The sequence below is a fragment of the Azolla caroliniana genome, unplaced genomic scaffold (genome assembly GCF_043228905.1).
Source record: "Azolla caroliniana isolate FFs.n. ecotype wild unplaced genomic scaffold, voAzoCaro1.0.p SCAF_13, whole genome shotgun sequence".
NCBI lineage: Eukaryota > Viridiplantae > Streptophyta > Polypodiopsida > Salviniales > Salviniaceae > Azolla > Azolla caroliniana.
Window position 1 is genome coordinate 6068954 of NW_028230448.1, and position 16788 is coordinate 6085741.

At 42.8% G+C, this 16788-nt stretch overlaps 1 protein-coding gene and 1 pseudogene across 1 annotated transcript; one reads left to right on the forward strand and one right to left on the reverse strand.

Annotated features, from left to right (window-relative positions):
• Nucleotides 1-1026: 1026 nt before the first annotated feature.
• On the forward strand, nucleotides 1027-4966 carry LOC147856012 (calcium-transporting ATPase 10, plasma membrane-type pseudogene; annotated as a pseudogene).
• An 802-nt stretch (nucleotides 4967-5768) lies between these two features.
• Nucleotides 5769-8499, reverse strand: LOC147856013 (fructose-bisphosphate aldolase, cytoplasmic isozyme-like). Its single transcript, XM_087329274.1, has 2 exons — nucleotides 8373-8499; nucleotides 5769-7010 (listed from the first exon to the last, which is right to left on the reverse strand). Exons 1-2 carry the CDS (start codon nucleotides 8398-8400, stop codon nucleotides 5965-5967), a joined length of 1074 nt encoding a protein of 357 aa, XP_087185400.1. The 5' UTR covers nucleotides 8401-8499; the 3' UTR covers nucleotides 5769-5964.
• Between the last annotated feature and the right edge of the window lie 8289 nt (nucleotides 8500-16788).

The window sequence follows — 16788 nt, forward strand, 5'->3', positions numbered from 1 at the left end:
AGGCCTAGTTTCATCTCCATCCAAGTCTTTCGAAAAGAAACGGGAGGTCAAAGGGTTTCGATGTGGATGTGGCCCCCTGTGGTCCCAATGTAGAAGGTACCCCAACCATAGCTTCTAGTCGGCGTAGCTCACATTCCCTTATCTTCGTAATCGTTTCTACTCCACGTCGAGTTCGTTTGAAGCCCAACATCCGAGGGCTTTTGATTGTTCTTTGCATTTCTGCTTCCTCAAGGGAGAGGCCGAGTGGCGTAAGTGTATCCACATTCATCGTCTCCCCTTTTCAAACGTGTACATTTCCAAACGTTTTCAAACGTTTGAATGCTTCCACAAACATGTTTATTACGTTCTATGTTAATATATATAAGACATGTAGTTTCCGCAATATTAGTTAATGGAGGATATAAGGAAAGTGAACTATTAGATGTATTCATGCACATTATGACAAGTCAAAGTACACACAAGTTCACAACCCCCCCTCCCCCCCAAAAAAAAGTAAAAGAATTAATTTTGTATGTGCAGGAAGAAAAGTATTTCGTTGACCAAATGTATTTACGGAATCATAGGAGAGCACCGACGTAAGAGACGAAAAAATATTTTGCACGCGTAGAGCGCACTATTAGTTCGTTGCTTGACTTCGCCCAAGAAAGTCTGCGTCGTGTCTCTTGCCTGAACGTGCGTGATAAATATTGTGTGTCTGTGTACATAATAATATTGTTATTATTGGCGAAACTGCAGCGAAATGTTGTACCCAAACCAACTTCCACGCAAACGTAATATAGTATGTATAAATAAAGGAGGAGGCGCTTCTTCTTCCATTCATGGAGTTCAATTCTCATTCAATCTTCATTCAATTCCCCTTCCTTGTACAGTGAGTGAGTGCAGTAATATCCATTACCACCATACATATACATATACAATATACATATATTATATTATTGAGATTAGATTAGATTAGAATTAGATTAGATTATGGAGTGCAACTACGACGACGACCATCGTCACCCCCTGAACACCAGCTTGGATGCCATTTTATTGAGTATTGACTCGCCTCCTTTACAATTGTCTTTTAAGGTTGCCTCGTTGGTCGCTCTTGCCGCCGTGCGTCTCAGAATCGCCATGATGCGTAACCTAACCCTAACAACCGCAGTCCCCATGATGACGTCCACCATATTGGACATGGATTTTATTCATCAATCTCCATCAACACCGCCATTGAAAACCCACAAGCACCTCCTGCATACTCCCCATTATGCTTGTCAGCATTTCTCGACTTCATTGCCGGAGATGTTGATGTCTCTCATGGAGGAGCGCGATCCTGAGGCATTGCAACACGAATTCGGAGGATTGCACAAATTGTCATTGCAGCTCCACACCGACCTCTCCACTGGCTTACTCCTAACATACCCTCCTCCTCCTCCTAATAACAGTAATAATAATAATAATTTTTCTACAATGAATAATGGCGACCCACCCGATGATGATGTGCCGGTTGATGTATTCTATGATGATGATGATCTGCATCTCATCTCTGAACGTAAGAAAGTATTCGGGGAGAATTCGTACCCTCGAAAGAAGCCCAAGAGCCTTTGGAGCTGCATCTGGGAAGCATTCAACGACATGACCCTCCTCATCCTCATCGTGTGTGCTGCGCTCTCCCTAGGCTTCGGTATCAAGAGCGACGGTCTGAAAGAGGGGTGGTACGACGGAGGCAGCATTGCCATCGCAGTAGTGCTCGTGGTCTTGGTCACCGCAATCAGCAACTACAAGCAATCCAGGAGCTTCCAACGTCTCACTGCGGTCGAGCGTGAAAATGTCCAAGTCCAGGTAATCCGCAATGCCCACACAATGTCTGTCCCAATCGTTGATGTGGTCGTTGGAGATGTAGTCCGGCTCCGCACCGGAGATGTGGTACCTGCCGATGGATTGCTCATCGAAACCGAGTCCCTGGCCATCGACGAGTCTTCGTTCACCGGAGAGACCGAATATCTCCTCCCTGACCCTTCTCTAAACCCTTTCATTCGGTCGGGTTCAAAGGTCCAAGATGGCCATGGCTCCATACTCATCACACGCGTAGGGCCCAACACCCAGTGGGGGCGTATGATGCTCTCCCTCGCCAATGACAACTCTACTTCCAAGCAAACACCTCTACAAGCACGACTTGTCGATGTGGCCAACCTTGTCGGAAAGGTTGGTCTCTCGGTGGCTCTGATGGTCCTGGTCATCCTGGTCATCTTCTATTTCACCGGACGTTCCAGCACCGATGGAGATCCCAAGTTTCAAGGGGGCGAGACGTCTCCTACAGAAGCCATGAACTCCTTGGTACACATATTCTCTATTGCCGTCACTATAGTTGTGGTCGCCGTCCCCGAAGGTCTTCCTCTGGCCGTTACTCTCACTCTCGCATACTCCATGCGGAAGATGATGCAAGACAATGCATTGGTTCGTCGGCTTGCTGCGTGCGAAACCATGGGTTCTGCCACAACGATATGTACCGACAAGACGGGAACATTGACAACGAACCAGATGACAGTAGTGGAAGCGTGGTTTGCAGGTACAAGTTATGTTTCCAAGACGGTGGATGTAGGACGTCTCATCATGGAATGTCTAAAAGATAATTCATCTCAGACCTCGCAATTACGGCTCCTTATGTACCAAGGTATTGCCCTAAACACTACAGGTACCATCTTTATGGGATCTGAATCATCGTGTGCGCCACAAGTAGTCGATGGTCACCATGTTGCTAGTGACAATGTTGTTGTTGTTGTTGGAAGAAGCTCGCGGCACATAGATTGGGACGAAACCAATAGCAGCGCCGTAGAGGTTAGCGGTTCTCCTACGGAGCAAGCGATTCTGTGGTGGGGTATAAAGATAGGCATGATGAAGTATGGGGACGTAAAGGAAGGAAACAGCATTTTACAAGTGGAGACCTTCAACTCCAAGAAGAAGCGTGCAGGTGTGCTTGTGAGAGGTAAGGATGGTAGGCTGTTTGTCCACTGGAAGGGAGCCGCAGAGATCATCCTTTCCATGTGTGATAAATTCGCACAGCGTGCGGGCACAGGCACAGATGAATCGACGATGGCGCAGCCGATTTCTGTGGAGAAGAGGCAGGAGATCACAAAAGCCATAGAGGACATGGCGAATTCTAGCTTAAGATGTGTGGCATTTGCATATTGTGAGGTGACAGGGGAGCAAAACAGAAAGCAGGATGAGACATGGGTCCTTCCACAAGAGGAGTTGACGTTGATGGCAGTGGTGGGAATGAAGGATCCGTGCAGGCCAGGAGTGAAGAAAGCAGTGGAAACAGTGAAGGACGCAGGAGTTGTGGTGAGGATGGTGACAGGAGACAATATTGGGACTGCCAAGGCCATTGCTAGAGAGTGTGGGATCCTGGAGGCCTCGGCCATGGACCACCCCAACACTTCCTCTGTTGAGGGTTGGGCCTTCCGGGCTTGGACTGAGAACGAGCGAGTTGAGAGAGTACCCAAACTTCGAGTTCTCGCCAGGGCCACACCCGAGGACAAACTTCTGTTTGTAAAGACATTACAATCGTTAGGAGAGGTGGTGGCCGTTACCGGAGATGGAACAAATGATGCCCTTGCACTTCACGAGGCCAACATAGGCCTCTCGATGGGGATTCAAGGTACCGAAGTGGCCAAGGAGAGCTCCGACATAATCATCCTCGACGATGATTTCGCATCTATAGTCAAAGTTGTTAGATGGGGCCGTGCAGTTTACTTCAACATTCAAAAGTTCCTACAGTTCCAGTTGACGGTTAATGTCGCGGCATTGGTCATCAACTTTGTCGCGGCTGTGACATCAGGGGATGTACCACTCACCGCGGTGCAATTGTTGTGGGTCAACCTCATCATGGACACATTGGGCGCATTGGCACTAGCCACAGAGAAACCAACCAATGAGTTGATGAAAAGGACACCCGTGTCTCCGAATGAACCTCTCATCACCAAGAAGATGTGGTGGAACCTTGCATTCCAAGCGGTTTACCAAATCACCATTCTCCTCACTCTACAATTCCACGGTGTCAAAATACTTCGCCTTACGGGATCACCCGACGCAGAGCTTATCAATAGGACTATCATCTTCAATGCCTTTGTGCTATGCCAGCTCTTCAATGAGGTGAATGTTCGGCAACCCTATCGACGCAACATCTTCCATGGGTTGTTGGAAAGCCGATTGTTTATTGGCATCCTTGTGTCCACAATCATCCTCCAAGTGGTAATGGTGGAGTTGTTGGAGAATTTTGCATCGACTATACGACTAGATTGGCAACATTGGTTGATTTGCATCATTCTTGCCTCATTTAGTTGGCCGATAGCCTTGCTTGCCAAGTTTATCCCCATTCCAAATATCCCAACAAGCAATTTCTTCAAGGTTATGCGACATTAGACTCATCAAACACTATTAAAGGCACATGTTAGAGGTCAAGACAGCTTACTCAAATGATCATTCGGGGAGTTGGGGCAACAATACACGCTCCTCAATTATCATCCCATTTTTAAAGTGGAGAATTTGATGAGATAACATAAGTGTTTAACTAAAATGAATGACAGGATGTCAAAGGCTAAGTCAAAAATGATAACGATGCATGCTCACGAATATATCATAGCCAAGTTTCAACAAGACATGATGACCAATAGAGATCACCATCGCGTGCTTATGCTATATACATAAAGAAGACATTGTCTTGATAGAACCATTCTGGTTCAACGCCATTCGTCAACCTAGACTTGTTGGGATTTACAAGACTGGGTCAATAAACTTCATGAAAAGATTTACGCGGATGGGTCAACGACTAGAATTGAACACAATATCTTATCGACACAATATCTTATTTTTGTATATAGCATAATTATGCTATGATTATCACTATTGGTAATTGTGTCTAGTTGCAACTTGGCTATCATGTATGCTGGACATATATGCGACCCCCAACTTGAAGCTTGGGTTCCTCCGGTGAATAGGAAACAAAGGTCCCTTAGATGGGAAGAGTACCATGAAGCATGTGATTCAATGTATAGTATAGCTGATTCCAAAATATCATTTGTTTAATATCCAATGTCCCCACTGGTTACATTATAAAAAACGCATCTCATTTATCAGACTAACATTGCCCCCTACTAACTAACAAGAGTTATTAGCTCAATGATCAAAGATTTCCACCTTGGAGTTGGGAGTATACAAAGGAAAAGAATATATATATTTGTAAGTGGACAGCACGGAATCATGTGTCCCAACAATAAAATCCCTCAGCGCAATTTACCAGTTCCAGTAAGAAGTTGCGTCAATGTTACCTCAGAAAGGCAATGACGTATCATAGCTAGTCCACCAGAAAGTCATGTGTTGAGAAAAGAATACAAACACGTACCATCTTATCTATCTACTGCAAAAAGAGTTTTGCTCAGAAAATGGAAGATCACAATTCATTCTGTTCAGCAATTATTAGTTCCCCATGACAGAATGTCCAACCATTCTCAGATCAAATAATATCACCTAATCCATACATATTAGTTCCCCACGACAGAATGTTCAACCATTCTCGGATCAAACAATATTACGTAATCCATACGATATATACATACATATATATATATATATATATATATATAGCTAAAAGACAATATGACCAAAGACTTTCCACAGAGAGTCATGCCAAGGGAGAAGATATGCCTTACTTCTTTAGAACGGGCACTAGGAAACAACAGAAAAATTAAAGCACCATGAGAAAAGAAAAACAAAAAAGAACATGGAAATGCAAAACCAAGTGTTTCTTATCTCAATTAATCCATTTCTCAACCCCTAAACTTGCTACCAAATACATGGCACATTATTGGACACTACATCCTTGCGAGAATATGGCAACCATCACCGTCATCCTCTCCTCCGATAGATAAAAGACAATAACTCAATGTTAGAAGTAAACAAAGGCCTAAAAAGATGAGAGGCTTCCTAATATTTGTATCCCTTCACATGAAGGGACTCTTCAGCTCCAGCGCCTGCTGCATCACCACCATACTTACCAAGGACGGCATCAGAGTTCGCCTTACAACGAGCCAACAAGACACCCTGGGCAGCGGCCACATTTTCCTTCTTCCCACCCCAAGTCTTAAGTGTGTGCGCTTGCAGTGCACGCCCAAAAGAGAAGGACAGAGTCCACGGCTTCTTTGTTTCCAACGCATTCATTGCATTGAGATTGCGTGTCGCCTCCTCCTCGCTTTGCCCTCCAGACAAGAACATGATGCCAGGAACTGCAGGCGGGACTGTCCTCTGCAAGGCTCGGACAGTGTACTTTGCAATCTCCTCAGGTGTTGTCTTGGGTGAGTCGGACCCAGGCGTCACCATGTTGGGCTTCAACAACGTCCCCTCCAAGAGCACGTGGTGATCACTCAACGCCTTGTAAACTGCAGCAAGCACTATCTCAGTTGCAGCTGCACATTTCTCAATGTCATGTGGCCCATCGACCAAGATCTCAGGTTCTACAATCGGCACCAATCCATTCTCTTGGCATATAATCGCATACCTAGCCAGGCCATTCGCATTCTCCAGGATTGATAAAGGAGACGGCTCGTTAGGGCCGATCTTAAGAACCGCTCGCCACTTGGCAAACCTTGCCCCTGCCTTATAGTATTGTTGGCAACGTTGGGCGAGACCATCAAGACCTTGGGTAGTAGTTTCCCCATTAGTTCCAGCCAAATCAACTGTGCCTTTGTCCACCTTGATTCCAGGGATGACTCCTCCTTCCTTCAAAACATCCACAAAAGGCTTACCATCAACAGTTTTTTGGTATAGGGTTTCCTCAAATAAGATGACACCACTTAGGTATTGTAAGGCGTCAGGAGCAGTGAAGAGAAGCTCCCGGAGAGCTTGACGGTTTGCTTCTATATTCTCCACATTGATGCTTGCCAGACGCTTTCCAATGGTGCCAGTGCTCTCGTCTGCCGCCAATATACCCTTTCCGGGAGTTGATATGTATTTGGCGGTGGCAATAAGCTCCTCTGTTGTAATGTAATTGTACAAAAAACAAATCAGACTTTCCCGATCAGGGAGTTCCAAACAAGCAATTTTAGAACAGTATGGCATGCGCTTAAAATGAAAATCTATCTGTTGTAATAAACTAAACTAAATCCATCTGCTGTAATAGTATAGCATACACCTACTGACAACATCAAAAAAATCACAACACGATGTATCTTTTCTAGTTCATCTTAATGGCCACAATGACAAATGATATGCACACTTCTCTTCTAGAACTACAAATCTATAAAATGGAGCAGGATCTCTTTAAATTAGCTGGAATTCATTGTAAGAAAGACATAAATCTCAACACGGACGAACTAAAAACAATATATATGAGTTTGGGTATCAGATTGGATTACTGAGAAAGAGACTTCAATCAAAACCTGTGCAGATGTGTTTCCACAATGCATGTGCTAATTACAAACAAACTCGCATTATTCATCAATGAAGACACAAGTTTTGTCAATTCAATTTACAGTTAGAACTTGTTGGATATACAAAGCATTCCGTACACACTGGTTCTAAGGCTCTAGGTAAACAGATCATCAAACAAAAGAAAATTTCACAGAAAAGCCGGGAAGGGATTATAATTTATATAACGAATGAAGAATGTTATGGTAGAAAGGAAGAAAGTGTGCAAAGAAGGAGCAAATATACATGTGTATATAGTTCAAAATATAGATCTACCAACAAATCATGGATATCTCCAAGAACACGGAGGAGAAAAAAAAAATTAGCCTAAAAGATGTCTGAAAAACTAAAAACATTACATAAAAAAAATTGAGTATAGCTATGTAGAAATCATGCCTTCCCTTGAGCTGTATACTTAAACCATTTGAAAGAAACGTTTGGAGGAAAGACAAGCAAGCAGGTTCAGGAAGGACACGTTGGTATGGTGATGCACAGAGACGGAAAATGAAATTGTTGAAAGCAAGTAAATAATCATGTGAAGGAGCACATTAAAAGCCTCGTGAACAGCCAAAACCGGAAAAAAGAAATTAAAAATGGGGAATGGAGAAAGAGAGAGAGAGAGAGAGAGAGAGAAGAAAGAAGACAAAATAACTGGTGTTGAAGAAACATGCAGAAGAAGGGAACAGAAACAAGTGCGAAGAGGAAGGAAGCTGAACAGAGACAAAGAAACAGAGGTGTAGAAGGAAAACAAGGGTAGAAGGAGACGGGGAATTAAACATGAGTGGAGGGAGGTGCAGAGAGAAGGAACGAATGGATGCCTGCAGTGCATGCATACAAGGAAGGAAACAAAGCACAGCGGGAGGAGAAGAGAGACAGAGAGAGAGAGAGAGAGAGAGAGAGAGAGAGAGAGAGAGAGAGAGAGAGAGTACCAGCAAATTTGCCAACGAAGGACGCCATAGCTTCTGCTAGTAGAGACTGATATCGGAGGAGACAGAGACAGAGAAGGTATAGGATTGGGGGGGGTGAGTGGGGCGGGGGTTCTTATCGAGAAGGAAAGGGGGAAAGGGAAGGTTTTGTGTGTGTGGCGGAAGCTTCGTATTGTCCACCGTCCGATCCGCGCGCTCCTACATTTTCGGCTGTTGGATTTTGGATGGTTTAGCGAGGAACCCAAAACACAACACCAACAAATATCATTCTTCGGGGGCTTTCACACCTGTCCCGCCCACCCCCCCCCTCCGTTTCACACATGTCCGCCCACCCCACCCCGTTTCACACTTGTCCCCCCCCCCCCCAACCCATCATCTTCTCTTTATTACGATATTCCTTCTCCTACCATAATCAGTCGTCAACTTCGTGCATTTCCGATCTTTCATCATTTTTGCTAACCCTTTTCCCCAAGAAGTAACTAAGTGCCCATACTTCTACTGTCAACTTGATTCGCTCAAATAAGCGGCGATTCGGTCTGCTCGCCAAATTTTGGATAGCTTTTCGATCGACCTTCTTGAATTGGTCCTAGCATTTGTTGCTCTTTCCCATCACAACATTATCTCTTCTAGCTTTTATTTACTTTGGGTGTCATCATCATGCATATTACACCCTCCTTTTACTTCGTTTTTCTCGTCACACACCCCAAGGCACACACTTTTCTTGGGGTAATTAATTATTTGAGGGCATCTAGAAAGTTCGAAGCAGTGGGAAGCCCCTCAAAAGAATTATTAGGCCTTGATCACACAATATACATATTTGCATCAAAACTCACTCAAGTTTTCGTCACTTCAACAATATTTCCACTTATTTAGCTCCCATGCATGACATTTTTGCCATTTGCGCATCTCAATGCGATTCTCATGAAGATCGTGAAGTTCAACAATACCTTTATCACCCAACAACCACCATGTCGTATTACCAATTGGGATTTTGTAAGTCATAGATAGATCCCATATGTTTGAGCACCATTAGTAGATGCAACCAAACACTTTTCAACCTTACCATGACTAGCTATGTTGGCAAATATGTTTGAGCTTATCCATTATTTTGCATCTTGGAAGTGGAAGTTCTGCATTTACACATTACAACATGTCATAAGAGCCTTCAACACTGCCAATCAAGGGCAAAGTTGCTTGATACAAACTTGTAACTTTGTTAGATAACTCGATTTCATCAAATTTCATGATATTGCATGTACTTGATGGAAATCAATATCTTACCAGATTTCCATTCCTCCCCCCATGAAACATGAAAGGTGGTGCTTTCACTCCAATTGCAATAAATGCACACAATACTCATTGGGTCAATAGTGTAACATTCATTAAAAATAGTCTTTTGGATTTCACATTTATAAGGGGCTTTTTTTAATGAATGAACCATCTAACCTGAACATTATATAAATTCAGCTATAAAAAATGAGTTTTTCTCCCATGCTTGCATAGCCTATTGTAATGAATATACTATTATAAATAGCAAATGAAATTCATAATAGGATTTCACATTTATAAGGAGCATTTTTTAATAAATGAACCATCTAACCTGAACATTATATTAATTCAGCTATAAAAATATGAGTTTGTCTCACATGTTTGCATAACTAAATGTAATGAATACTATTATTAATAGCAAATGAAACACATACATATTTATAATATACAAGTTACATGATAAAGCTTTAATTTGATACATTTACATGTTTAATTGTATTAATCAAATGTGGAAATGTAATGTTGTAGTGGTATAGCTTATGGTTTATAACACTAAAGTTGGAATTTCAAGTCTAAACCAAGTCTAGTGTTTCCCTTAAATAATGATTGAAATGTTTTTTCTTTTAATAAGTTGCTTCTCACTAACAATTGGCAACGGTTTGGTTCAATTTGAGACGGTCAATACCGAATCGTTTAAAATTTTAGAAACCTGAACCAAACCACGAAACCATTAAACCGAACCATTAAAAAAAATTTAACCCGTTAAGCCATTAAACGGATAAAACCGCGGTTTCGTGGTTTGGTTTCGGTTTTCAGCTTAGGTCAAATTTTAAATTTTAAAATTTTAAAATATTTCATTATTTAAATTTTCAAAATTTTAAAGATTTTCCTAAAATGTGAGAATAGGGCATGAAAATGAAAAGATTGTTTAAAAACAATTTTAAATTTTTTTTTTAGATTTAAAAATAAATAAATAGTAAAAAACCGTTAAACCATTTAAATTGCAGTTTTTAACTGTTGAAACCAAACTAAACCGTTAAGTCGCGGTTTCGCGGTTCGGTTCAGTTCAAACCGAACTATTGCCAATTGTTACTTCTCACACTTTTTGTTTGTGTTGAGATGTCAAGCTAAATTAGGTTGACTCTATTTAGGAATGGAATCCAAAACGGGTAGAAGACCGAAATGCACGACACAAAAGTAGTCAAGGATCCTCCACAAAAAGGGGGAGTCATAGCGGCGCCACAAGTCGACAGAGCAAGTCGACAGATTGTTGGTATTGCGGCAAGAAGGGCCATCGAGAAGAAGACTACTGGAAAAAACAGGCCAATTCGAGTAGAGCCGAATCAGGAAGTTGGCAAAAATCTCATCACGCCTAATGCACGAGACCGTTAGGAAGTGATCCAATTTTCATGATGAAGCACCACGCAAACTCCATGGAGGCAAGCACCTCTAAGCAAGAAGAGGTGTGGTACGTTGACTTAGGTGTGCCCAATCATATGATGAACCATGAAGAATGGTTTATGAGCTTAAGAGAACTTGAATAGCTAAGATATGTGGAAATTGGCGACGACACAATCCACACCACTGAGCATATTGGAGATGTACCTAGTTGGCTGGTTCAGACGACCAAGTGTGAAAAAGGCTAAGAAATGGTTATGAGTCGAAAATGAAGACGGGTGGTGCCGAGCCACCAAAGAAATCCGAGCTTAAAACGACAATAGTTATAATTAGTAGGAGCGGTTCACGCTCTGTTCGTAACTGCCCATGATCCCTATACAAAGGGGACATGGAAAGCATGTAAAGTTTAATTGAAATAGTGTTGTATCATGTGTTCTTTTGCTAATAGAAATATTATTGCTAATACTCTGCCTCTGTGTTCTGTGTTGAGTTTCCCTGCGTACTTTGTGTATCGTATACGTGATCGATCGGTTGTAGCTAGTTCAGGTTTAATCTCCACAGTCGCAATAGTTCGATTCATAAGTGTGTCGCTCGCAATTGAAACTCATTAAGCGACCTGACAATACTTCCCTTCCCCAACCACGAGACCTTGCGTCAAATACCAAAGGAACGAGTATCTGACACCATGTTACCCTAAACCGATAACACTTTTGGCATGCCTGATCGATTTGTGCATACACAGAAAACAATGGGGGAATGGATGTCATCTAGCGGACGAGGCAGCAATCGCTACTAGATGTTCCTTTACCCGATCACGAAGAAAGTGTGATTGAATCTACTATCACCGAACAAGTACACTCAGTGCTGAAAGTCCTCTCCAAGGCACAGTACGAGACCAGAACAACCAACGGTAATAGTTCGGAGGTCGACCACACCCTACACACTACCGACCGTGTTAACAACCCTCTTGAGGATACATCCAACTTCCAAAACTCCGACACAATGCCATACTTGCATCCCCACTACAATGATGAAGCATATGCAAAGGTGCATGTGCGCGCCTTCCTAACCACGTGGCAAACCAACCACGTGTCCCAATGACTAGCGGAGGCTAATGCGAATGCGTCGAAAAAAGCGAAGTTCGGACTATCCCTGGACGGGTGGGCGGTGAATTGGTATTCACAACATGACATGGCGGAATTCCCAAATTTCGAACAATTGAAGGACAAGTTCCTCTGATTGTTCCATTGTTGGATCCCACAACGCGAACTGATGAAATAGTTCTATGCTATTGACTAGGACGCCCACAACATCATCCCGTAGTTTGTTATTAGCTTCTAGAGTCTCTAGTACCAGCTAACACGGTCACCCCCGGAAGACGAGGTTAAGGGTAACACGGTGTCGGATACCAAAGGAACGAGTATTTGACACCATCTTACCCTAAACCGGTAACACTTTTGGCACACCTGATCGATTTGTGAATACACAGAGAACAACGGGGGAATGGATGTCATCTAGCGAACGAGGCAGCAAAGAGACAAAGAGACGGGGCAAACCTCACACTCGGGCAGAGTTTCAACGCGTGGCTGAAGTTGCACTCACTGAACAGTCGCTACTAGACATTCCCTTACCCAATCATGAAGAAAGTGTGATCGAATCTACGCTCACCAAACAAGTACACTCAGTGCCGAAAGTTCTCTCTAGGGCGCAATACAAGACCAGAACAACCAACGGTAGTAGTTTGGAGGTTGACCACACCCCACACACTACCGACCGTGTTAACAACCCTCTCGGGGATAGATCCAATGTTGTCGTGAAGATTTTCGGCAACGTGAGAAAATCATGTGGAAAGGAGAAAACCGAGAAGGTGCAATGTGCACATGTATAAAAGGGGTGATGGTTACACTCATATATTAACACATTAATGTGGACATGGTTTTTGAACGTTACACCCCCAAGATAGGAGATAATTGACATACCATTAGGCTAAGATGTTCCTTTAAAGTTTATTTTTATCATTGTACTTTTCACATTTAAATTCTGATACATGAGAGCTTGGATGAGTGACATGGTCATCATGTATCACATGTGATGCATGAACGCCAATTGGTAAACATGCATCGCATGCACTTCATGCATTCCATGCATTGTATGCATGTCTTGTACCCTCACATGCACCATATGCATGGGGGCATCTATAAAGGAAGAAAAAGGAAAAGGATGAGGGGGCGATGTACTGAATTGAGAAAATAATAATAAAATCTTAATTACCTTATTGGCAATGTATGTTGACTCTCAAAATTGAAGTCAAGGGTTCAATCTCTCTCTCTCTCTCTCTCTCAATCTCTCTCAAAATTGTAATCTCCTTCTTTCAATCTCTATCTTAAATATACTTTCTTGTTAAAGCTAGTACAGACTTCGAATCCTTCCGGTCTAGGGCCCTGGCAGTCCCGCTTCATTTCGCGAACACGCGAGGATTTCCTCGACATCTTTCTTGGTGAAGCGGTAGGAAGGATCAAGAAGAAGATTGACCGATACTTGGAGATGGCATCCTCAAGCAATCAAGCGGGAGAGTTCGAAAGGATGATGGTAATCATCGAACAAATGATGAGATTTCGGGACAATGATGCGAGCATGGAGAAGGTTGTCAATTGTGTCATGGAGGTCGTGGGTCAATTTGATGGAAGGAACATTACAAAGTTCTTTGATGCATACAAAATGGAGATGAATCAGAGGGACGTGTCTGAAGCACGTCAAATCTCGAGTTTCAAGCGAGTTGTTGCCAACAACGTCCAAAGACGGGTCATCAAGCTTCAAGAAGGGAAGACAACATGGTTTGAGTTTGAAAAAGCCATATTAGCGGAGTTCACAATGGGGGATTTGTCGAGTATGACTTGACATGTCTTTATGAAGTGGATAGAGAAGAAAAATAAGAAGATGAGCGCCTCGAGGGCATATGACGAGTTCGATCAGATGCTCACTGGGACTATATCCTAGCCAATCGACTAAATAGTAGAGCTTGTTACGAAAAATCTTGAACTTGAGGATGGCGGAAACCTCGTACTCAGGTCCATCTTCAAGTTCGATCGGGGGTGGAGGTTGTTTAATACGACCTAGGATGGTGTTGTCTTGATAGGGTTCGAGGAGAGAACTATGAAACACCGGATGTATCTGAAGTTGTGGAGGTAGATGAAGATGAAAAGCGACATCATTAATTTTTCCGATAATATGGAAAGGACCTAATCATCGATAATCCAACTTCTCGTATGGGCGAGTAGTCTTGATGTGTCGTCGAAGTAGCCATACCTGATCTCCAATGTTAAAACTGGCTTGAAGCTGATGACGATCCACATAAACCTTGTGTGTTTGTTGAGCTTACTATAGATGAGTTGATAAATCCGCTTGTATCTTGTGTAACCACTCCAAAGGGTCTTCTGCGCAAGGATTTGTGGGTAACTTTGGGGTTTCAAATACACACCACCGGGGCTGACAGCCCATATAAGCATAAAATGGTGTAACCTTTGTCGATGAGTGGACAGAGTTATTATATGCAAATTTGGCGAAGTGGAGAATATCCGCCCAGTCATCTTGATGATAGCTTAGAAAGCACCGAAGATACTGCTCCAACGTTTGATTTGTTCGTTCTACTTGGCCGTTTGTTTGCGGGTGGTAGCCAGAGGAGAGGTTACAAGCGACCTTGAACATTTTAAAGAGGTGCTTCTAGAATTTCGAGACAAACTGGGGTCCGCGGTCGCTGATGATACTATCAGGAAGGCCATGATGTCGACATACTTCACGCATGACAGTTTCAGCGGTTTCCTCACTGGAGATTTCCTTAGTACATGGCAAGAAATGGGCCATCTTCGTATATCGACCTACTATTGTTAAGATCGCATTGAATCCCTTAGAGACTAGAAGACTTGTGATGAAATCTAGAGCAATGGATTGCCACGACTTGCTTGGAATTGGTAATGATTATAATAAACCATATGGATGATGCCTTGGCATTTTTGCTTTGCAACATCTATCACAAGTCTGAACAAAATCTTCGACAAATTGTCACATATGGGGCCACCAGAATGATCGTTGTACTAAATCTAATGTTTTAGTACTACCAAAATGCCCAACTATATATGTGTCATGACAGTTTTGGACTACTCGAATGCGACAAGAACCATTAGGAACATACAAGATTTTCTTAAAGAATAGTAATCCATCATGACATTCGAATTATCGATAGTTTGTATCTAGTTGTTGCGACTGTGAACAAGATGCTCGAGAGGGATCAATTTGTGCTAGAATGGCTTGGGCGAAAGCATCTGTCTTCAAGTCCTCACGTATGGTATCGATAACATGGGAATCCAAGGGCATACCGAAGACTTGCGTTGCTTGTAGTTGTGCTAGTCCCAAGATGACTTGCTTTTGGTGATTGAAAGCTGGATCGCCAGGACGCGGTGCTAGATACGAGCGCCATGATAATGCATATGCCTTCCCTTGTTGCTTCCCCGGACGATTTGTAATTTTGAAGTCGAAACGAGTGAGGAATTGGGCCCACCGAGCTTGACGTCGATATAACACACGAGCATTCTGAAAGTAGGCAAGGTTTTTGTGATCACTAAATATGGTGACTTGTTGAGAAGATCCCTCTAGAAAATGCCTCCATTGTGTAAAAGAGTCCACGATTGCTAATAGATCCTTATCATGAATTTCATAGTTGATTTCAGTGGCGTCAAACTTGCGTGAGTGGAAAGCCACAGGATGGAGCTTTTCATCATCGCCTTGTTGTGACAGAATGCTACCCAACGCGAAATCCGACGCGTCTGCTTCGATGATGAATGGTTTTTCTGGATCAACATGAGCCAGAATAGGAGCTCATGTAAATGCCTTCTTAAGACCTTGAAAAGACATGTCTGCTTCTTCAAACCAAACGAACGATTGTCCCTTCCTGGTGAGCTATGTGAGAGGCAAAACAAGCTTTGAGTAATCTTGTATAAACTTGTGGTAGAAATTGGCAAAGCCTAAAAAGCATTGCACATCTCGCAATGAATGCAGAGTCTTCCCCTCTACCACCATTTTGACCTTAGCTGGATCCATGGAGATGCCTTCCGCGGAAATGACATAGCCCAGAAATTCTACCTGGTTGCACTCGAAACTACATTTTTCCAGCTTTGCATAAAGACCATGTTCTCGAAGTCGTTTTAGTACTAATAGTACATGAGAATCATGCTCTTCTTGGGTCTTCGAATAAACTAGTAGATCATCCAAATAGATGATCAAACAAACATCCAAGAGATCTCGGAATATATCATTTGCCATGTGCTTAAAGACTGTTGGTGCATTAGTGAGGCCGAATGGCATGACCATATACTCGAAGTACCCATATCTGGTGTGAAACGCGGTCTTCCATTCATCTCCTAGTCGTATCCGTACAAGGTTATATGCTCCTCGTAAGTCGATCTTTGTGAAGAACCTTGCACCATTGATCCATTCTAAAAGACTTGAGATAAGGAGAAGTGCATACCTATTCCTGATGGTGACCTTATTCAAGCCATGGTAATCTATGACGAGATGAAGTGATCCATCCTTTTTCTTAACGAAGAAAATGGGTGCGCCGGTTGGATATTTCGAATGTCGAATGAAACCATTTGCCAAATTCTCCTCTATATAGGCTCGAAGGACTTCTAGCTCAGTTGGTGACAAATTGTAGATCGGTCCCCATGGTGGCTCTTTTCCCGGTTGTAAATCAATGGGA